Here is a 27,850-nt window from a genome sequence, read left to right as displayed (position 1 = left end):
TTTTATTGCCATACCCTGGCACTACTTCTTCATGACCAATTAGTCAGTTACTACAATATCATCCCTCTTTTTAATAGATACAATTTTTCGTGAAATAAAAGCTTCTGATGTACAATTTTGCCCTGTTTTCTGATGACTGGATTAACAGAAGTGAATGTGTTCACATCAATACAATATTTTATCCACAAAATTTTGAGGACTCAAGAAAAAAATTGACAAGCAATGTGACTTTCAAGAACAAGAAATCATCTAACAGTAAACTAAGTGAATTTAATTTTCTCCTCCATTTGTGAGAAAGTTTACAAAGTAAGGTTTTTAAACCATGTAATAGATTTGGTCTCTGACCTATTTCCTTTGTCTGAGCTAAGGGGAATGCTAAAAAAAAAGCAATCATTCAAAATGAAATATTGAGCTGTTCTCTTCAAATTCTTCTTTTTAGTAATTACAGCTTTCCTTTTTAATGACTATGAATATCCTTTTTACACATAAAGAAGTACAATCATTTCCTTCTTAAATAAAAGTTTATGGTGAGAACTCGTGCTCTGAGAATGAATACTTCACTGTGAAATAAAAAAAATAAAATGCCTTCAGTTTGTTGAAAGAGATTCTCTTTACTTATCATAGCCTATATGATTTTCCATGTTTTATTTGCAATGCAAAATTATTTACTTTTTGGAAGAAGTACAACTTGAAAATATTATTGATTACAGGAAACATAATTAAGAGTCACTGTTCCTTACTACGTGCAGCAAACCAGGCTCTGTGAGATTTTCTTGAAGGCTGTTTCCTTTTTAAAATACATACAGGCAGTGAGAAGTATAACTATGGCTGGATGAGCTGGTTTGTATTACAAACTGGAAAAAAACAAAACAAAACAAAACATGCAAGCCAGCATTTCACACCCAGAAGCACCCTGGGAAATGGAAATCACTATATTAACCCATAATTTTTCCCTCCCATAGTGGGTGTGACAGTGTGTTCACGTCTCTGTTTCTTTTTTTTTTTTTTTTTTTTTTTTTTTGCTATATCACCCAGATCCACAGAATTAGTCAGCTCCTCTGAAGGCAGACACCCATTATCAAGCTCTCACAGACACCTGCTCTCCAGCAATGCCTCCAGACTTTGACACCAACATGAGGTTCAAGTTCTCGATCCTGGCGCTTCTTCTGGAAGTGATTGTCATTGTTTTGTATGGGATATTTGTGGATTATGACATAAGTTCTCAGCCATATCATTCTCCTACAGAGTTATACCCACGTAAGTATTTCTAAGATTTATAGAAGCTGAAATTTCTTTAAACTGATCCTAAGCAAGATGTCTGAACGACTTATAAGACCTACTGATAAAGCTGCAAGAGAAATTGTGTTTTGGGGCAAGCACATTTTTCGTGTGAAAGCAGCAGGCTTCAAAGACAAATCCAAATTGAACACGTATAAAATTCTGCAAGTACTTCACTGCTGAGAAGTTTACTGTTCTGGGAGAGGAAAGCCTGGGAAATAGTTCTAGTGTTTGCACAGCAGGTTAAGATTTGGAGAACTGTGTATTGTTTTGAAAGATTCTAGCATTTTCCAGAGAGAGATTGGAGTGTTTCTTGCCAGACCTTCTATTCTGATTACTGTATTAAATAATCAAAATGAATAGAACATTTCATTAGCACCATATCAAGGTTTGGAAAAGGTGTCTTATGAGAACACTGAAATTGAGATGCATATGCATTGTTATAAAATGTTAAGGCTGGACTGTGTGAAAGCTGGACTCCAAAAGGGGCCATAGTTTTGGTGACAAGGTGGATAACCCCTTGCTATTTTCCAAAGCAGTGGCTCCATTAGGCAGTAATGGAGCCTGAAATGGTTTAGCCTGAAAATATTTCTGTTGATTTGTTGTTCTGCAAATACTTGGTGAAGATCAGAAAAAGCTCTTGGCCTGAGAAGTAGTTACTTCTCTCACCCCCTCCTCCTCATGCAAAGATAAGACCATTGTGAATAAATAGAAAACAAAGTTTGCAGAGCTGCAAATTTTGTTTTCCTGGCAGTATTGAAGGTTTGTTGTTCAGTTTTCGGCTCTGAGGCCTCAATGACTTGTAGCTCTGGTTGCAATGTGGTTGGTGAGGATCATAGAGTACAGAACTCCCTGCCTGCAGGCAGCACCTGCGTAATTTTCTATGTATCTCTCTTTTTCTCTCATTCTAACTGTCCTTTCCGTGGCTGTCACAGGGGTGTGTGATCGCAGGTTGCGTTGTGTATTCTCACAGAGAGTATTGTCTGGGTCAGAGAACAGCAAATGAGGGCATTGTTCAGCTCCAGATGCAAGCCAGCTGATGGACATAGGGGCTAATTACTCACATTTAGGTGAGCTCCACCGAGATGTGACAGTACCCCTGAGATGTGATGACTTAGGCTGTGCCAGAGCCCAATCTCTGTGACACAGTTTGGCCATGTCAATGATGTTCATAGAACCAAAGAAAAGCTTGGGTTGGAGGAAGGGACCTTAAAGCTCATCCCATTCCACCCTTTTCCCTGGGCAGGGATACCTTCCACCATGCCAGGTTGTTCCAAGCCCTGTCCAACCTGGCCTTTGGACAATTCCAGGGATCCAGGGACAGCCACATCGTCTCTGGGCAGCCTGTGCCAGGGCCTCACCACCCTTACAGGGAAGATCTTCTTCCTAATACCCAATATAGATCTCTTCTCTTTTAATTTAAAACTGTTCCCTCTTGTCCTATCATTATCTGCTCATTTAAGAAGTCACTCTCCCACTTTTTTATGAGCCTCCTTTAAGTACTTAAAAGTGCTTTAATGTCTGCCCAGACCCTTCTCTTCTCCAGGCTGAACAAATGCAGCTCTCTTAGCTGTTGTCATACTAAATTATCCCAATTGTATTGAACTATCCAAGTTCCTAAATTAGGTGGCCTTACCTAGACAGTGTATTGGGAATTACTCTTGGTCCACAGTGATCCAGGAGGTGACTGTTGGCCTGAGCAAAAGTTATGCCAAAACCCATATGAATAATTTGACAGCACAGGTAATTGAACTAATACTACAATATAGGTCTTTAAATGTAACCTACCCAGTTAGGGATCACTTATGCTTATTTCTTTACTAATATCAGTGGTAACCCAAAATTATGAGTTGTGTGCCTTAGGATGTTAACCCATCTGTACCTCATAGATTTGGTTCTTTCATCCAGGAGGTAATTTATATTCTCAGGACTATAGTGCAAGGCCTGATTTTGTATGTCCTAGACATCTCAGAACCATGAATTCAAGCTGTTTCAGTGGTTTGGGACAGAAGAAAAATGAAAATAATAGTGCAGGATCAGCATAGCTTTGCATTCAGGTAAGGAGGGCCAAGCTGAGATCATTCCTAAATCGTAGCTTTGCATTATATCTGTTTCTGGTGGATACAAGTACAGGAATGGCAAATTTGATGGACAATTTCAGGTGTGTTGTGTCACTGGAATGGGAGAACAAGGGGTGTGATGGTTCTTGGAGCATTACAAGACGATTTCTTTTTTATTGACATCCCGTATGTATTGTCCTGTGAGCATCCTTGGCTCAGGGCTTAAGAAAACTTATGCAGCCCTCTTGTTCAGGGTTCTACGGTTTACAACTTTAGCCCAAACATGATTAGTTTTAGAGTATGTCACAAGCACCTCTGTGTTGAGACTGGCTACCTTGCAGTGGAGTTTATATGTTGGTCTTGGCCAGACTTGCAAACTTCTGCACAGTGTCTTGGTTCAGGATCTGCTGGAGTGTTTTTTCCAGTCTTTCTTTTCCTCTCTCACAGAAGTGCTATGCTTGTCAAACACAGGTAGTTACTGAAACAGTTCAGTTCAAATCATGCTGTTTTCTTCATCATTTAAAGTCACTCCAGACCTACTCTTCTTTAAAATCATGCATGACAGATAGTTAAAGTTCAAGGTACAGGCTAACCTAGAAGGAATTTGTGCTCAGCACCCATGAATTAAGCTAGTTTAAACCAGGACTTTAAACTATATGTGCAAATAAGTCCAGACAGCTTTAAAAATGTTCAGCCTGAAGAGGAGAAAGGTTGGAGGTGTTTGTGAACCACCTGCATTTCTACAGAATCAGAGAATGGCCTGGGTTGGAAGGGACCTGAAAGTTTATCATCTAACCCCAAGCCAACCAACGATGCTGTTCCTTAAATGCAAATAAAGGCTCTTACTGTGTATTTCAGTGCTAGGGCAGGGCTGGAATATGACACTGCAAATATAAGAGTTTATTGGGAATTCCCAGTAACTTCTTATACTTCTGGGCCCTCTTTTGGCTAAGCCAGGTAATGCAAAACTGAGGAATGCTTCGAGTAACGGGAATTGCAACTTCAAGCCAAATGAAGCTGGTTTAGTAACCAGCTCAAGTTTTTCATGCTTGTTGGCATGTAAGAGCAATAAAATAATTTTTTTAAAATGGTCTGTCTATACTGGAGGTTCTTATTAACAGTAAAATCAGACCAAAAATTGCAATTACAGGACTCAAAGCTTTCTGATTTAGTCAATTAAATCACACAAAGCTTAAAAGTAAAAAAAATATTTAAAAATAAAAACGATCCATGTTGTGGTGATAGACTCATTTTGTATTAAAGGCATAAAAAAGAAAATTAAATAACTTTAAAAAGTAGAAAAAGTACTAACCATATATTTTTAAAAAATCATATTTCAAAAAACAACCAAATATTTGAATGAATACTAATTGTATGCTGATTAACTATATTAATGTAAATCTAAACTTTGCCTAAAAATTAATTTTTCTTTTATCCATGTAAAAAGATCAATGTCTTGGACAGCAATTTTTAGGGATCCCAAGCATTCCTTTGCACTGGGACACCTAGGCCTCACCCAAACAAATCCATGTACAATTTTGGACTTAGTCAGAACACACTGGCTCTGACCACCTTTATTGGAAGGAGAACATAACTTTTCTGTAAGGACATGAAGCTGTGATGATGTTCCAGGGAGCTTCACAAAGAGAGGACAGTGCCAGACACAAGTAAACTTGCAAGTATAAAGTTCCAGTGGGTTTCCATAATGATACAGGAATCGATATAATCAATAATTAGGTGTGGCATTTTGCAGCCATTCAGTTTTCAGCTGGTAGACTGGTCATGATGTGGGAAGAAAGGATCACATGCATGACTGGAGTTTGGAACTCTTCTCCCCTCAAGCTGCCTTTGTCCTTTGCTTTTCACCCTTCACAGTCACTCTTCACAGTCTCTACACAGACATGTTTTCCTTTCAGACTTTCAGGATGTCCATGTGATGATATTTGTTGGATTTGGTTTCCTGATGACCTTTCTGAAGAAATATGGATTCAGCAGTGTTGGTTTCAACATGCTCATTGCTGCCTTCGGTCTCCAGTGGGGAATTCTGATGCAAGGATTTTGGCACATGAAAAATGGGAAAATTCCTGCTAACATCGAAAGGTACATGTAAATTAAATATATATATATATATATTTCTATCCCTCAAGATTTCAGGAAAAAGCATAAACCACAACATTTGTGTGGTCAGACTCTACCTAAATTTCATTAAGCCTTACTGTCCCCCTCTGTCACTGTCCTGGTGCACTGGGCCAAGGTAACCAAAGTTTGTGAAGAAATTTGAGGTGCTACATTATGTGTGGGAGGTGTGGGTCCTGTAGAGAGATTGCTTTGAATCTCCAAAGCTATGGAAACTGGAAGATTTCCAGCAGTAGCACAGCACATCCAGCAGGCATGGAAGAATCTGTCTTTCCATGACACATGGAGACACAGAAGAAAGGCTGGAGCAGCATGTCTGTGCACTCACAAGGTTTGCTCTTCTCAAGGAATGATTTCCATGAGCATCATAGTCCAGCAGAGTCTGAACACCCATCACAGAATAAAAGGTCTCATGGGCAATGTCTCTAAGCACATTTTATGTCCCTCCTATTCACCTGTCTGGCCTCTGCCAAGATCTCAGTGTTTTCCACATCTGCAGTTCTGTTTTCTGAGAAAAGTTGCAAACAATTTTAAAATGAACAGCATCCAAAATTATTTGGATAATATTACTGAGGGGAAAGCAGGAATGATACAAGTAGCTCCCTAATGCTTACAGGCAGGCATTTTTAGAGGGACCCAGAGGTTAGTGCCTCTCTGTGCTCTAAGGTTTTGATCAGTTCCTGGTGTTTTATTTACTTTTGCCAATCCCCTGCCTGACAGCTCATGCAAAGACGATGTACAGAGACAGACAGGTGTGCAAGGCTTCCAGGATTGTATAAATCATCTGATCAAAGATCTCACTTTCATCTTTGAAACCAATGTGGCAGTCAGGGCTGGAAACTGAGAGGCTGGAGCATGTCCACAGAAGGACAAAGGAGGTGGGGTAAGGTCTGGAGCACAAGTCTGAGGAGGAGCAGCTGAGGGAGCTGGGGGGGCTCAGCCTGGAGAAAAGGAGGCTCAGGGGGAACCTTCTGGCTCTGCACAACTCCCTGACAGGAGGGGACAGCCAGGTGGGGACTGATCTCTTCTTCAGGTATCAAGTGACAGAACAAGAGGAAATGGCCTGAAGGGAAAAGAGGAAATCACACCAAGAGAGGTTTAGTTGGATATTAGGAAAAATCTCTTCACAGAAAGGGTGGTCAGGCATTGAAACAGCCTGCCCTGGGAAGCTGTGGAGTCACCTGGAAGTGTTTTAACAAAGCTGCAGATGTGGCACTGAGGGACATGGCTTAGTGACGGGTTTAGCAGTGCTGGGTAAAAGACTGGACTCAATGGTCTTAGAGACCTTTTCCAATCTAAATGATTTTGTGATTCCATGACATCCCTGCATATCCCAATACATTTCTCACCTGCCTTTTCATCATAATTCCAACCAGCTAAGCACATGTGTATGGTGTAAGTGGGAGGAAACCTTCTACACTTACTCTTTGCTAGCTGTTAAGATCCCTACAACATCCATCTGGAATGGTTTGATTTAATTTTTATCCATGAAGATGAGCTTAATCATTTTGTAGCTAGAAGAGTTAAAGCTCTATAATTTTAATGATATCATTTTAATGGCATGTTAGATATTAAAGCTTTTAAACTAATTTTCTCTTTTTTAATGTGTTTTGGTTTGGGGTTTTTTTTCTCTTTTTCTTAACTTCAGCATGATAAATGCAGACTTCAGTACAGCAACTGCTTTGATTTCTTTTGGAGCACTCCTGGGGAAAACAAGTCCCATTCAGATGCTGATCTTGACTCTTCTGGAGATCACCATTTTTGCATGCAATGAACATCTAGTTACCAAAATATTCAAGGTACAACTACTTAGCAATCATGTTTTTTTCTTTATAACAAATGCTTTCACTTTGTAATACTCCCAGTTTGCTTATGCCAGGCTCTGGTTTCTACCACAGAATTAAACCATTAAGTCCTCCAGACTTCTCACTCATCAGACCCTTGTCTTTTTATTATATAAAATCTGTGGCATTACTTTGGGTCCACAGGCCACAGATGTTGGAGCTTCGATGACTATCCACGCTTTTGGAGCTTATTTTGGTTTGGCTGCAGCTTTCGTCTTGTACCGTCCTGGTCTGACAAACAAACATGAAAATGAAGAATCCACCTATCACTCAGACATGTTTGCCATGATTGGTAAGTGAAATAATATCAAGAGCCGATCAGTTGTTCATCCCTCTTCCATCCCTACTTTTTTATGATTACCTACTATTATGCTACATTAATTTTCCTAAGTCCACTTCTGGAGACAAATTCCTTTTAGTCTTGTGCATGCACCATATTTTCAGTGGCACACATATTTTTACAGTTTTTCCTTGTTTCCAAGGATGGAAAAATTAAATTAAATATGTGTTTTCACTGGGCGTTAGTGGTGATTTCTTTTCTCTTAAGTCTTGTGCTTTTCAGCAGTATTTCCAAAGCAGTTGTCCATAATTAAAAGAATTGAGTTGTGCCTGTCATGGTAATGAATGTCAGAAATCATATATCTGTCTGTCCATGAGAACAGTTCATAGACCAATTAACCAGCTAAAATGCTCAGTTGTATTGATAGATGATAAAGGATTTGCATGTGAATTGTGTGGCCTATGTCTCCTGTTCTGGCTGGGGTTTCACAATGGTGGTGAGCTCTGACAGTGAGTGGGTCATTAAAGCCTTCCAGTAAGATTTGACAAGAGACCATGTGTCAAAATCCCAAAGTTTCTGCATATTCTATTATTTCTTCAAGAATTTTGGCTATTCCATGTTTCTCATTAATCATCGTCCTCATTTCTTTTAGCTCACTCATTGTATTGGTCCTTGTGACTAAATAGCTTTTGTTTTGACTTCTATTCATCCAGGTACCCTGTTCCTTTGGCTTTTTTGGCCCAGTTTTAACTCTGCCATTGCAAGTATCTCATTAGGGCAGACAAGAGCCATTATCAACACTTACTACTCCTTGGCTGCCTGTACCGTCGTAACATTCGCCCTCTCCAGCTTGGTAGATAAAAGAGGAAAATTCAGTATGGTAAGAATCACATCAAAACCCTTGTTAAATCGAGTCAATCCTCTATAATAAGCATGAGTAGGCAGATTCCCAGTGTCCATCTATCTGTCCAGGCTATCTGGAGCTTTTCTCCACACCATGGCCAGAATGAGAGCTATTATACTTTTAAAACCTCTAAAGTCTGATGAGAAGTGGCTGAAGGAGATGGGGAAGCTCAGTCTGGAGAAAATAAGGCTCAGGGAGGATCTTCTCACTCTTTACAACTCCCTAAGGAAGAAAGGTGGAACAAGGTGGGGCTTGGTCTTCTTCAATTATCAAGCAAGACATTGAGAGAAAACGACCTCAAGTTGCATCAGGGCAGGTTTAGATTGGATATTAGAAGACCTTTCTTGACATAAAGAGTTGGAAAGCAGTGTAGTAAACTGGGAACGTGGTGATTGTACTGGTTTGATGGTTGGATTTATTAATCTCAAAGGTCTCTTCCGGCTTTAATGATTCTGTGATGATTCTCTCTTTTCCACAGAACCTGCTGGACCTTAGAGACCTTAGTCCAGTTTTCAGGTGGACTTTTGGATCTTATTCCAAAGATGTTACTACTTCAGTTTCCTTATTACAATAGCCAAAACAGATCTCTCAAGGAAATGACCTATTCCCTGGAAATCTCAGTGCAGCTGCACAACACACAAAACCAAATCAGCTCCTCTCCCCTTGCCCTAAAATCCAGCTGTGTTTTTGCCCACTACTTTCCAGCAGCTGCAGTTATTTGTCTGAGCCCAGCACATGCGAGAGCCTTCAGAGGCACCCAACCGAAAAAAAAAGTCTCAGCTACTCATGTGTGACCTCTGTGTCACTGTGTGTCCCTTCTGCAGGTTCTCATCCAAAACGCCACCCTGGCAGGAGGAGTAGCAGTGGGTACCTGTGCTGACCTGGAAATCCACCCTTTTTCTGCCATGTTCATTGGGGTCATTGCTGGAATTGTCTCTGTCCTTGGATTCCAGTTCCTCACTGTGAGTATTGGGGACCCAGCTCTGCTCCCATTTTGTTATTTCTTTTTGGCTTTCCTGGAGTTCCCTTGGTTTGCTACAAAGGGAGGATAGATACAGCAAACTCCAGGTAATGGTAACTTTTAATAATTATTTGAGTCTATAATTTGATTCACTAGAAATTATAACTCCCTATTTCCCTTCATTTCAGCCTGTGTTGGCATCCAAGCTGAGAATTCAAGACACTTGCGGAGTTCATAACTTACATGGTTTACCTGGAATTCTGGGGGGTATTGCTGGCATCATAGTAACTGCAATAAAACCAGAAGTTAGGTGAGTTATAGAAAGAAGAGAGAAAGAAGTTTCTTGAGTTTTGAAGGTCTATCCTAATTTGCTGCCTTCTTTGGATCTGATTATGATTTTTTTTTCCAGAAATGCATCATTGATTTGATGTCAGGCATTGTATTTTCATTTCGTTTGGGTTCTACTTGATCTCCTGTCTTTAACTGTTTAACACTTTAACTGTTAAACAGCCTAACACTGTTTAAATGCCAAGCTTGTTACAGATTAAAAGCTCAAATAAAAATAAATAAATTGAAATGTCATAAGGAAACAGCACACTGAACCATTCAAACATAGAAAAATTTTTATTATGACTACAGTTACACTGCTGGTATTCGTAAAATTTCAAAAAAAGGCAAAATGGGTTTTTTCCATTATCTAATAGGACTCCAAAAAGATAAAATGCTGGTCTTTTGACAACAGAGGGTATTCTCTAATGGCTTACAGGACATTAGCAACCTACTCAAATAAGCTGTTTTCATCTGTAACCTAAAAAAAATGCTAAATTAAAATAATGAGTTCAGTCTTGTACACAGCAATGGCAGGATTTGTTGGACTCGATGATTTTGGAGATCTTTTCCAACCATAAAGATTATAGGATGTTTTCCTACAAGACATCTTGTCCAGCATGCAGGAAGTACAATGTTGTAGGACTGATCATCAGCCTCAAAGTGTAACGGTTTTTTGATAGGCAATGGTTTGGTTTTTTGCCCTTTTCAGGAATGGTCACCTGCTTACTCCTGCCATGCAGGCTGCTGCCCTGGGAAGTACACTTGGAATTGCACTAGTGGGAGGAGCACTCACAGGTCAGTGTGATGCTTAGAGTGACTAAAAACACATGTGAATTTAGAGGTTTCTCCAAGGAGAACTTAAATGTACCAACAATTTTGTGTAAATAATACAAAATTGAAATAATGGGTTCCAATGTCAGAAACTCAAATATGGAAAAGCAGGTTTCCAGTGTTTTTATCTTCAAATGAAGTTCAGGTTTTTCAGGAAGAATTTCTTCACTGAAAGGGTGGTCAGGCAATGGAAGAGGCTTCCCTGGGAGGTGGTGCAGTCCCCATCCCTGGAGGTGTCCAAGGAGTGATTGGATGTGGCACTCAGGGCTCTGGTCTGGATTGGACCTGAAGATCTTGGAGGTTTTTTTCCAACCTAAAACGTTTCTATGATTCTGTGATTCTATATATCTTACTGAATATATGCTCCAAAGACACTGAGTTTTATATCTATAGGAATAATAAGGTGTTGTTCTGGAAGATTCAGACACTTCAGACACTTCTCTAGATTCAGACACTTCAAATTCTGAACAGAAACTACTTTGAGATCAAGACATACTCAGTGAAGTGTCACGTGTTTTCATGTTTGTGAATACTTCCAAACAAACAAAAATTCAGGCTGAAATAGAAAATTCTGGCCTGAAATCTGGTCAATTAAAAACAAGGTCTTGTTTATGCCCTTATTTATGTTTGTATCAAGAAATCTGCATCACTTCTCAGAATAATTGACCTCATGCCCCAGGATGGTTGGGCTTTCCTGTAAATGAGGAAATCAGTCAGAAAACTTGGCTGGCTGCCTAGGGCACATCTGAGGGACATTTATGTGGTAATTTTCTCCATTTTTTATACCTCTCACGCTGGTTTTCCCGCAGGTGCTATTCTAAAGCTGCCCTTCTTGGGACAAGTATCTGACCAGAACTGCTTTGATGACTCTGCTTATTGGGAGGTAAGACACAACCTTCTTTCATTTTCATTATGTTGGAGGATGTACAGCCACTGCTCTCCTGGGCTTTGTGGTTTGCACACATGAGTCTGAAAGGCTGCTTCTTCAAAATTCAAAAATGCTGCTCTATCTCAGGCTGTGAATTTATCAATGCATCCTTCAGGATAATTTTTGGACACCTTATGTTATCATGCCTTTTTCTTTGGACTCATCTTGAAAAAAAGCAGAAATAGAGACAACAAATTGATATCACAGTGGAGGGCTTTATCTCTTTCCTATGTGCTCAGTGTATCAGGTATTCTCTTGCTTATCAGAGACTGATGACATATTCTTAATTTAGGCAATCTGAACTTTAACCTTTATGCCAAGACAAACCCAAAAAGGCAAGGCAAGAAGTAATATATAATATACATTCCTTGCAAATAAAATGTGAAGTTGGAGAAAATTTTATTAGGTTTTTTTTTAATTAATTAAATTCCTTCTTCTATGAAGAAAACCCTGAGTTCATTCCTCAGTATCCAGAATTGCTGGTTCATGTCAGGCTGTGTCAATGTTAATAAACAGACATACAATATATACAAATAGAATTACATTCTCAGCACATTTTAGTCTTCTTTTATGGCAAAAGCAAATCTATCTATCCTTAACTGAGCTTTTTGTTTTTCATGGCAGGTTCCAGAGGAGGAGACTGCACCCGAAATTCTCTCCAGCCACCGTGATGAGCACAGCAGATTTGAAGCTGCCATGTAGAAAAATAATTAATCAGCAATATTTTTCCTAAGGATGCTCTTTTCTGCTTCTAATGCTAAGAAACAATGAAACAACATCCAAGTATTGTCCCAACCACGCCAGGTTTCTTAAGAAAAACCTGAAGATAGCTATATTTTTTGTAAAAGAAATCAAGCTTGATTTTAGATTACTTAGTCATTATACCAAGCTCAGGTGAATAAATTAGGTCCTTCTAATATTTTTGTTCATCAGAAAAAGGCACCACAAACTGCTCTTTAAAATTATCTATATTTTATCTTTTGTTGTCACTGACAACAATACAGCTGTTGTAATAAACTTTGAACTTCAAGATTATTACAAGATAATATATTTAATTGTGAGATTTCTGAGTTACATCCTTCAACTTTATAGGGGTAAGGAAGAAGAAATGAATTGATATTTTTTATATGGATTCAAACAAAGTTTTCACTGAGTATCCCAGCTTAACTTCTTAAGAAAATGTGTTTACTGATGGAGGAGAAAACATCCTGTATTTTAAAGTTTGATTACGACAGGAAGCAAAATGTTGAAATAATTCTTACAGCAAAGCACAGAATACAGTAATTGATAAGGCAATCTGAGAGCAATATGAGTATCAAGATTCATTGTTAATAAGTTTATTGAAAGGGAAAAGAAAGTGAAATTGTAAAAATATTCATTATTGTCATAGATCTATTTATTTATTGTCATAGATTTAGTTAGTTTCAAGGACATAACAGGGGAACTGAGCAGGACCTATGAAAACCAAGTGATTGCATAATAGGTCATATTCTATTCAACAGTAAAAAGTGGATTGTAGCAGTATTAATGTCAAGAAATATTACCTGAATTAATGCCAGCTCCAGAAAAACATGAATTGTTTGGAACTGATTTGAAAGAACCATGTCCAACCCACAGAAGGCTTGGCAGAGAACTTCCATGGGGTGAGTTCCAACTCCGAAGTCATTTTCTCCTAAAAGAATTGAAAGCAAAAAAGAAGAAAATTGAAGCTAAATTAAGGAAAATTAACTTCATTGGAGAAGTGATGAAAGTGGTTGCTCAGTTCAGAGACAAAAACTGAGGTAGCTGAAGGAACTTCATGAGGTGCCTTCGTGCACGGGATAATCCACTGAGAGACAATGGACGGGAAGTGGAAATCAAATGGAACGCAGTGCCTCAATCCATCATCATTCATGGAAAGCTATTGCTGATGTCTCTGCATAAAAGCCAAAGTGGGTGAACTTTCAACCTTTTTTTTTATACTAGGATCTTATTTCAAGTCTTACTTATCAGACTTAAGGAGAAAACTCCTCTCATATAAAATAGCACACACATTTTCATTTCTGCTGATGTATTTTTCCTTGAAAATCTTTAGAAAGATATTGTCAGGGCTGTCTCATATGTTATACCTGCAGTGTATTGCTAGATAAGTCAGATTTCTATCCATGAATAAAAATACATTTGTTGTATCACACTTTAGTTCAGTTAAGCTCTTTTGCAGATGTGCAATGACTGACTCTCTTCTACCTTGTTGGCTCTAAGATGTCCTTTATCCTCTCAAAGCTGTCACGCATTCACTTTTTGTAAAAACTGGGGAAGCATTTGACAATGTAAATATTGTATTTTGAAAGACTTTAGAAGTATTTTGCACATAATTTATGAAGTGTTGAACTACTTGAAAAAGATTCCATCTGTGGAGGGCCTGTAAAAATCTTATCTTTAATACATGAGTTTCACCCCTCAAATTCCTAGTTGGGAGTTCAGAGGGTCTTTCATTCACCTTAAAGGAGGTGACATAATTTTACTAGTTTTGAGTGCTGACCACACTGGAATACCTGGGTGAAGAAGCACCACTGTCAGTAAATCTTTGAATTGTAGAATCCTTAGGTTGGAAAATACTTCCGAGATCATCAGGTCCAACCTTGGATGGATTATCATCATGGCCAGTAAACCACATTGAGAATGCCACTGTCTACTCACTTCTTGAACACTTCCAGGGACGGTGACTCCCCTGCTTCCCTGGGGAGCCTGTTCCAATGTTTAACCACTCTTCCAGTGAAGACTTTTTTTCCTAATGTCCAACCTAAATCTTCCCTGGTGATTGATGCCTTCAATAATACCATTTAGTTTGGTTATTTCTTTTTTTTTTTTTTTTTTTTTAATTCCAAAAGTAAAATAATGAACTATACAGGTTTGTTTTCCAGTTTTCCTTATAATCTTTCCATAGTAATCCATGCCCTCATCCTCTAAGTACTCATTATTATCCCTGAACATCTTCAGAAAATTCCTACCCCAGAGGAATCAGTCCCTTAGGTTCTCTCAAAACACAGAATAAGGAGATGAATCCCTTTGGTTAATCACAGCTTTAAATGGTATTTTCTTTTCCATGTGACTGTGCCCTTGAAGTATAAAATTTGTTTCTCCAAAGGTTGTTTGTTTTGGTTTTTTTTTTACCCTAATTGCTCACCTCCACCTTGCTGATCAGTGGTGTTTGCCTCTCTGGCATAGGGTATTTTCTTTGGTTGGTTATTTCCCAATTAATCAAAGCTTTGAATACCTTGAATTGGCAGAGCTTCAATAATAATTAGTTACAACTTCTGTGTAATATGGGACTGGACACTCAAAAGTCACAAGCTTAAAATATTTTATTAAGAACTTTTTATTCTTCCATAAGGAAGCCTTACACTGGCAGTAAAAGAAAATAAGGAGTTAAACAAGACACAGAGTGGAGGATGAACTTCAAGGATGGGACTGAAAAGTAAAGAAAAGTTAAAGTACAACTACTCTAAATTTGAGGTTCACAATCATCAGCATTTCTTTTCTTTCTCATAAAAGACTGGCAATGTTTTATCCCTTCCAACAACTGCTCAAGACTTTCTGTCTTACCTTTGTTCTCACTTTGACTTGTTTTTACATTAAAAGAGCTTAAATGAGGTGTTGTGTTCTGGTTTTCTTTTTATTTTTTTAATGAGTAAAAGCTTTAACAATATCTTCTTCAAACTAACCAAAGGTCAAGTCTTTCAGAACACCAGTGGGTGATCATGGCTTTGAAAGCTGTCTTATAGTTCTCCATTCCTGCCTCTGTCAGAGCAGTATCTTTGTATTTCACTACTGAAAAAAAAAATTATTTGAAAGCTATTGGCTGAATATTTGCTTACAAAATTTCTTTTAACAGTTGTGCTCAAATCTATTGCTGAATAAACACATTAATTGAATGATCAGATGACCAACCGTATTTATTTGAAATTTCTTGGGGATGTCTTCTTTCTCTCTTGCTGGGATCAAACTTTTCTCCACATACCTTAACAAAATATGTCTCCTTGCCAAAGGAGAGCTCTTCCTCTTCTTCTCAAGCCTCCTGCAAAATGTTCAACCTTTCAATCTCCTCTCAGCTCCTTGCTATCAGTTAAATTCCAGATATACATGGAAAACTCAACATTTTCAGTGCCCTTTTTACCCACTGTGGAAAGGTGAAGTAGAACCAGGCCAGCTGGAGCACAGCACAATTGGACACTGGCCTTGGTCTTTTCCCAGGACACCTTCCAGGTAGGTGAAATGTCCTGGTCTGTCCTTCGGAGCCCCAGGGACAGCAGCAGGCTCTAGGTGAGTAAGGCCAAGAGCAGGCTTGCTCAAGCCCCTCTCCCAGGCTCCCAGCCATTTGCCAGGGATCTTTTCCTCTAGGTCTCACACCCCCATTCCCTGGGGAATTCCCCCATTCCCTCCTCTCCTCTGCCTCTGGTCATGTCTCTGCAGGGACCTTGACACTTTTGGGAGAGAAGGACAAGGAGCTCAGCCTTGAGGTATTTCACACAACCTTCAGGTTCTGCCCTCAAGGCCACACGCAATTTAGTGTTCTGGATTTCTACTAGAAAACTCTTCCAAGCACTGTTCTGTGGACTGTGACTCAGCTTTTCTGTCCAGTCTTCCCCTTGGCTTTTTCTTCCAACATCTCCTCCTCTGCTGTTCACTCTTGGACCCTGACACAGCTGAGTTAGGCTGTACCTCAGCCCCCTTTCCTCAGACAACAGAGGATACCTTCTCCTAGTGCTCTGTCCAGTTCTGGGGTTCCCAGTACCAAAAAGATATGGACAGACTGAAGAGAGTCCAGCAAAGGGCCACAAAGGTACTGGAGTGTCCCACAAAGATCCAATCACAAAGAGTTACTGGAACATCTTTTACATGAGGAAACACAGAGAGATGGGAGCCCAGCAAGAGGAGAGAAAGCTCAGGGGGATCTTTTTTAGTGTATCCTTCCAGGGGGGAAGGATCAAATAAGTCAGAGCCAGACTCTTCTCAGTGTGTGCCTGGTGCCAGGCAATGAAACTCAGGACGTTCCCTCTGAACATCAGGAAACCCTTTTATACTGTGAGAGTGACTAAGGACTGGCACACGTTGCCCAGGGGATATGGAGTCTCTCTCCTGAGGATCATAAAAATTTTTAAGTCCTTAGAGATATTCAAAGCATGTCTGGACATAGGCTGGGGCAAGTGGCTCTTGGTGGCCCAGTTTGAAAGGGGGATTCGACCAGACAAATCCCAGAGTCCCCTTAAACCTCAATAATTCTGTGATTCTGTGATTTCAAATTCCCAGTGAATTCAATGGAATCGAAGTTATGCCATCCATAAATAGTTTTGTGAGGAAACAGCAGGCCTGAAAATCCCTGGGAAGCACAGGAGAAAGCAGATTACACATAATCTGAAAACAGGAAAGGCGTTGCCTCTAAGCCTGCAAACCTTGAGGAAAATAATAGACTCAGGATGATTGATTTATTAGAGGCTTGCAACCAGGTTATGTGTGAAGAACAGAGATTCTCACACTAAGTGTATAAGTACTGTCTTATCTCTGCAACAAACAGATTCATTTGCTCTCAGCCTGTGAGTCTTGCATCACACACATATATCACACAGTTTAAAAAAATAAATCTCTGTGCGCTACATCCCTGAGCAGTGGAATTTTGATTTCTCAAGTGTATCAAGGGTATCTGTGCTAAAGGCAAAAAAAGATTAATCAGTAACCTGGACAGCATGCAGAATTTATGGCTTTTATAGCAAATGTCAGGTTGATGACCTACAGTTATCCACGTTCTTGGACTTTCACACTTGCCCAGTGACCCACACTCTCACCCGGTCACCATTGTTAGCAAACATTTATTTGCCCCTTTACCCTTCTGAGGATTCATAAGGAAACTCACAAGAGAGAACAAGCTGCAACTAAAACATACCCTTCACTGGAAAAGAGGTTTATGGACTAACACAAGAGCCTCTCAAGTGAAATTATTTCAGGAAGACAGAGATCGAGAGTCCATATTTTCGCTTTTCTCTTCTGTGGCAAATACTTGGCTGAAAAGAGATGGGCTGGAACAGCAGCACTTCCATTGGTTTTGTGTTCATCCTGGCTTTTCTATCCCTTTTGAAAGCAGCAGGTTTCTGGAACAACAGCACTTCCCTTCTTTTAGTGTTCATCTTGGCTTTTCTCTCCATTTTGAAAACAGCAGGTTTCTGGAACAGCAACCGAAGTCAGAATTTTCCTCCAGGGCCAAGACCATTACCTATAATTGGAAACCTCCTTTTGTTTGACTTGAAGAGACCCTACAGGACTTATCTACAGGTACTCATTTTCTTTTCTATTGTTCCTATCAACCAAGCCCACAGTCCAAGATGCCAGAGAGTTTCTCCTACTTCACCCAATGTATTGCATCTGTGCTTGAGCCTTTAGCAAGGGACCCAGAGATGGTTATTTGAGCAGAAAATGTTTAATGCAGCATGGGGTTTTTTTTGCTGTAATATTTTCTCCATGCATCCAGGTTTCAGCCATCAACAACTTTCAAATTAATAGCAAGTGTCCACCTTATTTTTGTGGTATTTTTGAGAAAAAGGCAACTAAATAAGGAATGATTTTGATATGTGGTGTAACCCTCTCTGCCTTCCACTGATTGATGTATCTGAAGCTGTGACTGCAGCATCTTGGCTTCACTGATTTATCAATGTTCTCACCTCCCTTTCCTCTTTTCTTCCCCAAAAGCTGAAGATAAAACTATATCATGTTAATATTCAGGTCCAACTTTTGCCATAATAATGAATTTAATTTTTCCTTTTTCTTCTGGTGCTTTACTTTTTCTTTTTTTTTTCTTTTTTTTTTTTTTTTTTTTTTTCTTTTTTTTTTTTTGCAGGGCTTTGCTGACTTTCAGTCAGAAGAATTCTATGAACTTGCTTCTTTCTAAGAGTTTTTTCTGCTTAAACATTAAAATGCTAATGATTTTGAAAGGGGTATTTGCACCAACAAACCTGTATGAATGTTCCACAAATCAAAGACTGCTTAGATGCAATATCTAGAATATCACTGTAGCTCTCCAACATAGCCCACTCGTGTTGACAAAAGCAAGTTCCACCTGTTTTTCAGGCCAACAGAACCAACTAATTCAGTGATTCCTTTCTGATTCTGGGTATTGGTTCTCTGACTTGAGCGTAATTCAGATATGGGTCACTGCTCCTGTAATTTCAGCTGGCTGTACCTGCTTAGCACTTGCTGAACATTTTGCATCTTGATGCCAAATAGATGCCCTCTGTTTTTCTCTGCAAATTCACTAGATAATTAGTGCAGTCAGGAAATACTCCTCCAGCTGTCAGAACAACCAGGAACACTGAGTTACATTAAAAAAAAATCTACTTGTACCAGCTAAAGAGGTACTACATTGTGTCTGAGACAGATCCATGGTACATGTAATCATGTATAAAAAGTTTGAATGTATCTAATGCTAAATCCTGGCCCAGGAAAAAATTGATTTATTTTTAATAAAATAATGGCAGTGAACATTTGAACAGGTTGTTCAGGTGTAGTCTGTACACAAAAGAAACACAATAACATAGAAATAAGTGTGAAAAAATTAGTCAAAAATTGAATTTACAAGGGTTTCTGAGGGAAGACAGAACTCTCAGTGCCATCCTTTGCTGACTTGGGGTTTCAGCTGTTGACATTTCCGCTCAATTTAGCACAAAAGAACTCTTCTCCCAGCTGTGCCATTCAGTCATTATCCACCACAATGTCTGGAACATTCCCATCATTTAAATCAAGTGTCTTTCCCTGTAGTTAGGAAAATATCTACCATGCTAGTAACCCAGAGGCAGGACTAGAAAATAAGCAGCACTGGAAAGGGTGATGAATTTCTTTTTGGGCTGTAAAAGTGGTAAATCACTGTTTTCTTCTTCTCACAGCTGTCCAAAATATATGGTCCAGTCTTCAGTGTTCAGATGGGGCTCAGGAAAGTTGTAGTGATTTCTGGCTATGAGACAGTGAAGGAAGCTCTTGTAAACCAGGCAGATGCATTTGCAGAGAGACCTGATATCCCAATCTTTCAAGATTTGACCAAAGGAAATGGTGAGTTGATCTTATTTTTCCTTATCAGCTTGACCGACTCAATTTATTTTTTTTTTTTCCTATTGACAAAGCAGGAGCTGGGACAACACTTTGGATCAGAAATCACAAAAGGCGTTGGAAATAGGGAGCAACTTCACTGACTTCAGCAATACTTGTTCAACTTTGAAACTACTGACAGTGGCAACAAAACAATCATATCTCTAAAAACAACCACGGCAACAGATAATGGATAGTGACACACTTTCAGGATCTAGAACAGGGCATCTGTGCCAGAGAAGCTATTCTAGCTCTCATGATATGGCTCTGGACTTGTGTTACTTTGGACTTACCATAGAACCACCTTTTTTGAAATTAGTATCCTATTGTTGCTTGACATTTCAGTGGTCAATAGTGCTTTTAAATTCAGAATGTGACAATAGATAGCATGTAACACATAGAGAACTGGGGGTTTATTTTAAAAAGGGGAATACTGTCTACTGAGCTGGGTTTCAAAACAAGAATTTCACACCCAACTTCATTCTGTTTTAGCATAAGAGCTTCATATTTGTATCTCTGTAGGGATTTGGAGAAATTCAGGAATATTTTTGTGAACATTTTAACAACTGCTTCTTTTGATCATATTATTGCACAGAATCTTACTTTTCACTTTATTTTTTATTTGAAAAAAATTCATAGTTGAGGTCATCAGTTAAATGATGTAACAATTTCAGTGAAAAAACTGATGGAGGAGGTTTTAAGACATTACTTGATATTTTAAGACATTTGTTCTTACTTATTTTTTTCCTGCAGTCATCAGAGATCTCAGTTCAATTTCACTTCCAAACTATGATGCCCAGCAGCTTGAACTTGAATTCCCAATGTCCACTTTCTTTCAGTGACAAGTGTCTTTGAGGGATATATATACTTCTTAAAATTTGATTAGATAAACCTTAAATATTTATCCTTTGCTTGTGTAATAAACCTGTTGCTGATGATTGAAAATACTTAAAGCACAGTTGCATTTTTCCTCATCTGGATGCAACTTAACTTGTTTTAAAAGTGACTGCTACTAAACAGCTCTGTTCTATGCCTACAGAATTATTTAAAATCTTCTGCCACATTGAAACGTTCTCTTGGTCTCAGGGATTATTTTCGCTCATGGTGAAAACTGGAAGGTGATGCGAAGATTTACCCTCACGGCCTTACGGGACTTTGGGATGGGCAAAAAGGCCATCGAGGATCGGATCGTGGAGGAGTACAGGCACCTGGCAGACACCATCGCCTCACTGGAAGGTGGGTGGATCATTCATTCTTCAAACCCGCAGAATCACAGACTCGCAGAAGGGTTTGGGTTCAAAAGAACCTTAAATCTCATCCAGTTCCACCTCCTGGCATGGACAGGGACACCTTACACTAGCCCCGGTTGCTCCCAGCCCTGGCCAACCTGGCCTGGAATATTTCCAGGGATGAGGCAGCCACAGCTTCTCTGGGCAACCTGTGGCAGGGCCTCACTACCTCTAAGGTTTTGTCCAGGTATGCTGAGGCTTTTTAGGCCTTCTCAAGTTCAGACCTTTCTATGAAATATACGTCCGTTTGACAAATTTGGCTCCTCTTGTAATGAATACACTGGCCAGTCACTGTTGAACTGGGTTAACTGGTTTAATAAACATCCAATCACCAAAATCTGGGGAGCTAGGAGAGGAGAGTAGCCCTTCTCCTCTTCACTGAGGCAGAGGTACACCCTGCACAACAGGCTGCTGGACAGGGAACCAAAGCTCCCCTCAGCACCTCCTTTTATTGTGCCATCCATCCTTCCCATTGGTTCCCCCTTTGAGGTCACTGTCCATTGGCCAATTTTTCCCGCTTCCAGGTTCTGGATTGGCTCATGTTCAGGGTCCACCTCCTGCCTCATGGAGCATTTTGTGATTCGTTGTTACCATGGCCTGGACTCAGGAGATGATTGGCCACCAAATCTGTCCATCAGGAGGAGACCCCCCCCCCCCCCGCCATGGTCCCCCTTTCTCTTTGTTCCTCCCCTTTCCACTCTGCAGCCCCACCCATCAGATGCCCATATACCATGCTCTTCTCCCTCCCCAGACTGCACAACTGAAATAAGAAAACCCTAACCCAAATTGTACACCCAAAACGAGAAGAACTGAAGCCAAACCATACACCCGAAACTGCAAAGATAAATTAATTTATATTGGTATGGTATTCTAACATCGGATAATAATCAATGGTAGCAATCAATCATAACAAATAAATAGCAATATTTTATTTACATTTACAAATGGCATCTCTTTAATACAATACAATAAATTCTCTTGTTCCTCGTCTAGGAAATCCCATTGATGCCAGCAAAATAATTAATGCAGCAGTTGCTAATATAATTGTGTCAATCTTGTTTGGAAAACGATTTGATTACAAAGACTCCAGATTTGTGAGACTTATCAATCTGACCAATGAAAACATGAGGCTTGCTGGGAAACCTTTAGTTACGGTAATGATTCACATGTTTATGTTGTTGTTCCACTGGATGGCACGGGAAAATAGCAATACTGGTGATCAGTTTCTTCTGTTAAACAGGAAAATCTGAGACTTTGGGAGATAATGGGTTTACAAAGCATCTTCTCGAACAAAGAAACCTTGAGAGACAGTTTAGGAATCATGAAGTCAACAATCAAGCCCCTAGTGTATGAAAAACATATTTAAGAGATAGTCTGAAGAGTGCTAGTGAGTGAAAAATACAAAAATACCTTCATATACTTGCATGCAATGCTCCCACACCCTGGATTGATTCATGTTTATCTAGCTGTTGAAAAAAAAAAAAATAGTTAATGGAAGAGCTGGCTTAAACAACAAAAAAATTTGCTGGCCAACATTTCCATCTGCCTGGTGGCGGCTTGAAGCTGTTTGAGCCTGACACCTACACTACTCCTGAAAAATAGTAATTTGGGGTAAGACTTTTATATGTATTTACTGGTCTTTGATGAATTTTCTACCACAAATTCATCCAGTCACTTTTTCTGTGTTCTAAAAAACAGTATATTAATCTTAAGTTTTTGACTTTGTATCTGCAAAGAAGGCCAAATGTTGCTAATTTGTTTCTGTTGTGTTTTCAGAGTTCTGGCTGATAAACTCTCTCTAACAACTTCCACTCTTCTAGGTGTACAATATCTTCCCATACCTTGGATTCCTCCTAAGGGCTAACAAACCTATCCTCCGAAATAGAAACGAATTCCATGATTTTCTACGAAGTATTATTGTAGAGAACCTCAAAAACCTGGACAAAAATGACCAAAGAAGTTTTATTGATGCTTTCCTGGTTAAACAGCAGGAGGTAACTGAGTATTTTCTTGCTGATTCCATATTTTATGATTCTATGAAGACATTTGCAATTTTCTTTCAGTCCTTGCAGTTACAGCTGAATTTCTATAGGGAAACTGTCTTTGAGAAAACACATATGACATAGTGGTAGATAAAGTGGTAGAGTTGAAGTTCCAACCTCTTTTAATCTGCAAACATTTATCTTTATTTATTTTCTTCAGATTGAATAGATACATTTACCAAGGCTGCATCTTTTATCTGCTCTCTCTGTTGTCCCAGCTCTTTCTGGCTCTTTTGAAAACATAATGCATTACAGAATGGAATCACTACCCAGGATTTATTTGGGGTCTTATTTGGGGTACCTGATATGTCTGGGTTACCTTCCCTACAGGAAAAGCAACTCTCTTTGCAGATATTCCCAGTAAACACAAAGATTTGTCAGCACCCTCCTCCAGGCACAAGCCCAAAACTCTTCCTTGTCTTTCACACTTTTTTAAAATATAGGATTTATATCTTAGCAAATGTTTATCTACATAAATTGCATTTTCACATGGAAAGCTTTGAGATTTCATCCTTTTATCTCAACAACTTTTTTTTTCAGGAGAAATCCACTACCAATGGGTATTTCCATAATGACAATTTGCTAAGCTTGGTGAGCAATTTGTTTACTGCTGGTGTTGAGACAATTTCCACCACACTAAACTGGGGCTTTCTGCTGATGCTAAAGTACCCTGAAATCCAGAGTAAGTGATTTAATGGTAGATGCTGTTATACTCAGGGTATTAGGGACCAAACAGGAACCTGGAGGATCAACACATCTGTTAACAGGCCAAGGTATAAAAAGCTGACATTTCCAGCCAATTATTGTCTCTGTGCCCTGTGGTTCAGACCCAGTGAGGGTCACACTGGTTGGCCAGCAGCAGAACACAGAGTTCTTACAGGCCCTTTGCTTAGGGAAGTCTCGTTAATTAATAAGTAAAGAGCTGTCCTGTGTTGGCCAATGATTTTGTCCCAAGTGTCTCTCAGAAACTGTCAATAAATGAAAGGCCTGTGCAGATGTTAAATGGACTGTACTGAGGCTTTAGGGACCTGAGAAGATTCATGGAATTGCACTTGTCTGGCATCTCCATTTCAGCTGATGGTTGGAGTCAAATAACATGGATCTTTAGACAGAAGAGATGGCAGAAAAAAAGTCTTTAGGTTTCTTGTTGATTAAGAATCAATCAAACACTGTAGTCCTCTTCACCTCCTATTATTTCTGAAAGGAAAAAAAAAAGATTTTTGGAGAATTTATGGTTTGTACTCCAGATCTATTATACCTTACACTAGTAAAGCACACTGTGTCTCAGGGTTGAATGAGTCCTTGTGTCTTAGAGTTGATTCTTTCTTCAGAAAAGGTCCAAGAAGAGATAGAGCAAGTGATAGGGTCCAATCCCCCCCGGATCGAGCACCGAGCTCAGATGCCATACACGGATGCTGTCATCCATGAAATTCAGAGGTACTCCAATATCCTGCCACTGGATTTGCCTCATGAGACTGCTGCAGATGTCACCCTCAATGGCTACTTCATTCCCAAGGTGAGATGCCTAAAGGATTGCCACTTTTAAACATTTCTTCTTTCTGAATTTGTCCAGGAATTCATTCCTCTGTCCTATTTTGTAGGGAACCTTCATCGTCCCTTTGCTGACCTCAGTCCTGAAAGACCAGTCACAGTGGGAGAAACCAGACATGTTCTACCCTGAGCACTTCCTCGATGCCAATGGGAAATTTGTGAAGAAGGATGCTTTCATGCCTTTTTCAGCAGGTGCTTTCTCTTTTACCTTTACACAGAACACGCAGCAAAGATGCTTCTGTGCATTTCCTGCCTAATTTTCCCATGTTGTTTTTAAAAAGTCACAAAAAATGTTGGCTGGGTCAAGATTTTGTAGAGTGTGGCAACAAGGAGTTGCCATAGAAACCCCCAAATTCTGTGTAAAAATCAAAGGACAGAAGGGGCTTGCCCAGAGTGTAACATTCACCTGAATTTACACATCTGGACCATTTGCCAAATCATGGGACATTCCAACCCTGCTGCTTCTCTGGCATTTCTCCTGCTTTGCAGGCTCTGTAATTGCTCTTTTTAAGTTCTCATACACCAGTCTCTGGCTAATTTATTTATCATATCCACAACACTCTCTATTTTCTATTGACTCTATTTGTTTATCTTCAACTCTGTATGATCTTTAAATATGATTTTTTTCTGGTACTCACCATCCAGTATATTACATTTTTTTCTTATTATTATTATTATTATTTTTCTTTTTAAAGAACTTATGACCCTTCCAGTTCCCAGGTCTTTTTTTTCCAGACTTAGGTCTAGATATCCCAGCTGAAAGCACATCCAGGGAGTGTCACTTCTGGGCATTCCCTGCAAGACTTATTTCATATCACAGCCATGCAATAGATCTCCATTTCCCACTTTCTGTCACACAGGGATGTTAAAACCAAATTTTAGTTCATGTTTTTGTTAGTTATGGCCTTGAATCATCATGCTATGAATAAGGCAGCATTTGTAAATCTTCAAGGAATTTGCTGACAAATTTTAGTACAAAAAATTGCCTATGAGTTGACTAATAGACCTGAAGTCTAGACTAAACCAGTTGGTTTGGGATCCAAAAACTGGGCCAAGTAGAGGAAAAAATGTGAAAATTAAGTAAAAATTCAGATTTTATTGAAAACTGGAGTTAAGGAATTCAGACTACAGTTCCATACGTTTCTCTCCAAATGCAAGCATTTAGACAAAGGAAAATAAAAACCCACCATGAGCTGGCTTTGGTATGACACCTCTGAAGATCAAGATTCCTCTCTCTCTGATAACTTGTACCAGACTTTTAAAATCTACTGTATTCTTTATTCATACCTAGGATATAATTATCAAACGTTCTGAATTCCCACTGACCTTTGTCAGAACAAGAGCTGATAAAAGAGGATGTCTTTTCTCTCAATACTGAAGAAGCAGCTCCCACTGATTTTCTTGTGGTCCTTTTGCATTTTGTTCCAGGGAGGAGGATCTGTGCTGGGGAGACTCTTGCCAAAATGGAGCTCTTCCTCTTCTTCACCAGTCTCCTGCAGAGGTTCAACTTCCGCCCTCCACCTGGAGTTTCCAACTCAGACCTGGACCTCAGCCCTGCCATTTCATTCAATATCATCCCCAAACCCTATAAAATGTGTGCTGTAGCACGTTCCTAAGAGCTCTTATCAGCATCCATTGTGTTTCTAAAATGTTTAAATCATTTTTCTGTGACATCTGTCTTCTTAATTCTTTGACCAACACAATCCATATTTCAATTAAGGTTTCCAATACTTATAAACCAAAGTGGTGTTCTTTTGTTTTTTCTTTATTGGGAGAGGGCAGAAATGGACTAGAAGTGTGAAGTAGTTGATGGCTCATGGATTAATCTCTTAGATCACTTAATCTGTGCTAAATAATAAAGACCTTCAGCTTTCTGATTCTTGCTGCCATTTTCACTGAGTGTTTGTTGAAAGCATTTCCCAAAAAATGCTCCCAAGTCCAGGTTTTTCCCAAAAAACATATGAACCACAAACCTGTGCTTAGGTTGTACAAGGAGATAAATGTGGGATGTTCAGTTTCAGGCTGTCAGAACAGAAGGGCTTTTTGACCTTGGCATTCAGCTGGGTTTGAAGATGGGCTGGAGATCCTGATGTTCTTCAGTGCCTCAGTGCAGCTTCTTCCCTTGGCTCCTCTCCCTACTCCTTCCACTTCCATACACAAAGAAATCCCAATTCTTTACTTGCTGTAGATGATTTCTGAGGAAAAACCTTAAACCAAGTTGACCTGAATCCAGAGGTTCATTCAGATTTTCCCTCAGTATTTCTTAAATGGATAAACTCAGCAAACAAAGCACACATGCACGGGAAAATATCTTACCTGCTTAAAGACAAGGTTTGTGAAATTGAAGTTTCAGGTCAAATCACACAGCTGTGGGCACAGCTCCACACACATGGATCAACAGTGAACCTTCTGAAAGAGGCCTCAAATCTCATCAAAACCAACAATCTGATCATTCTGCAACTCTGTCCTGGAGTATCAAGTCAAGCTAAAACCACCTAATAACTGTCTGGATTTATGTTCCCTGGTTCATGTTGCCCTATTTATGTGTCCATGACAACCCCAGAGCAACAACACCCACAGCCAGCCTATCATAAATCACCCAGTGTCATGGAAAAAAATTAAATTTAAGTGATTATGGCTTCCTTCTGTAATTATCCAGAGATGTAATGCAGAAGCTCATTCTTCAGTTACTATTTCAACTTCTTTCTGACTCCTGCTCACTGCCCTTCTCCAAACTTTCTTTCCAAACTAAAAAAAATTTAAAGAAGTAAAAGGTCTCTGTCTGGTTCAGGAAGTACAAAACCCACACAGTAAATCACCCTCAATGAAAGCAAAGGAGTTTATCTTTACTTAACCTTTCCCTGGCATGCAGGAAAAAACTTTAATCCATACTCTGGATTAAATTATTTGGGGGAAATGGTTATATCAGTAAATGCTTCCCTAGCCAAGTGATCACAAATTTGAGACATATTTCTAAATAATTATATTTCTTTTCCTGTGATTCAGTATCAAGAAAGTACTTACTCTGGTTTTTCTGATCCTACATAGTTTAGGTAATCCTGTGAGGATTAGAGCTGGACTCAGAGATCCTTACAGGTTTGTTCTAACTTGAGATATTCCATTATTCTAACTCCAGAGAGGCTTTCAAGCCCTCATAAAAGAGAGATAATTAGCTTTTGTCTCATTAAGAGTAGCAGCAGCTTGTAAACAGAAGAACAAGAGTTTATGAGGCAAGTCAGCATAAACAGCACTGCTATCTTCCAGCAGGGAATTTAACCTAAGAAAGTACTTTATGTTTTTTGATGCT

The 27,850-nt window shown here is 39.3% G+C and overlaps 2 protein-coding genes across 2 annotated transcripts; both read left to right on the top strand.

Annotated features, from left to right (window-relative positions):
• The first annotated feature begins 823 nt into the window (after positions 1 to 823).
• On the top strand, positions 824 to 15,472 carry RHAG (Rh associated glycoprotein). Its single transcript, XM_083856781.1, has 11 exons — positions 824 to 840; positions 1,036 to 1,257; positions 5,255 to 5,438; positions 7,123 to 7,273; positions 7,463 to 7,610; positions 8,312 to 8,478; positions 9,327 to 9,464; positions 9,652 to 9,773; positions 10,503 to 10,588; positions 11,434 to 11,507; positions 12,177 to 15,472. Exons 2-11 carry the CDS (start codon positions 1,110 to 1,112, stop codon positions 12,252 to 12,254), a joined length of 1,296 nt encoding a protein of 431 aa, XP_083712907.1. The 5' UTR covers positions 824 to 840; positions 1,036 to 1,109; the 3' UTR covers positions 12,255 to 15,472.
• A 1,956-nt stretch (positions 15,473 to 17,428) lies between these two features.
• On the top strand, positions 17,429 to 26,427 carry LOC310906933 (cytochrome P450 2K1-like). Its single transcript, XM_083856654.1, has 9 exons — positions 17,429 to 17,858; positions 19,463 to 19,625; positions 20,748 to 20,897; positions 21,944 to 22,104; positions 22,771 to 22,944; positions 23,533 to 23,674; positions 24,324 to 24,508; positions 24,594 to 24,735; positions 25,972 to 26,427. Exons 1-9 carry the CDS (start codon positions 17,601 to 17,603, stop codon positions 26,157 to 26,159), a joined length of 1,563 nt encoding a protein of 520 aa, XP_083712780.1. The 5' UTR covers positions 17,429 to 17,600; the 3' UTR covers positions 26,160 to 26,427.
• Positions 26,428 to 27,850: the final 1,423 nt, after the last annotated feature.

This window comes from Zosterops lateralis, assembly GCF_965231275.1.
Source record: "Zosterops lateralis genome assembly, chromosome: 3".
In the NCBI taxonomy this organism is placed as follows: Eukaryota; Metazoa; Chordata; class Aves; order Passeriformes; family Zosteropidae; genus Zosterops; species Zosterops lateralis.
This window is presented reverse-complemented; position numbering and strand designations above follow the sequence as displayed.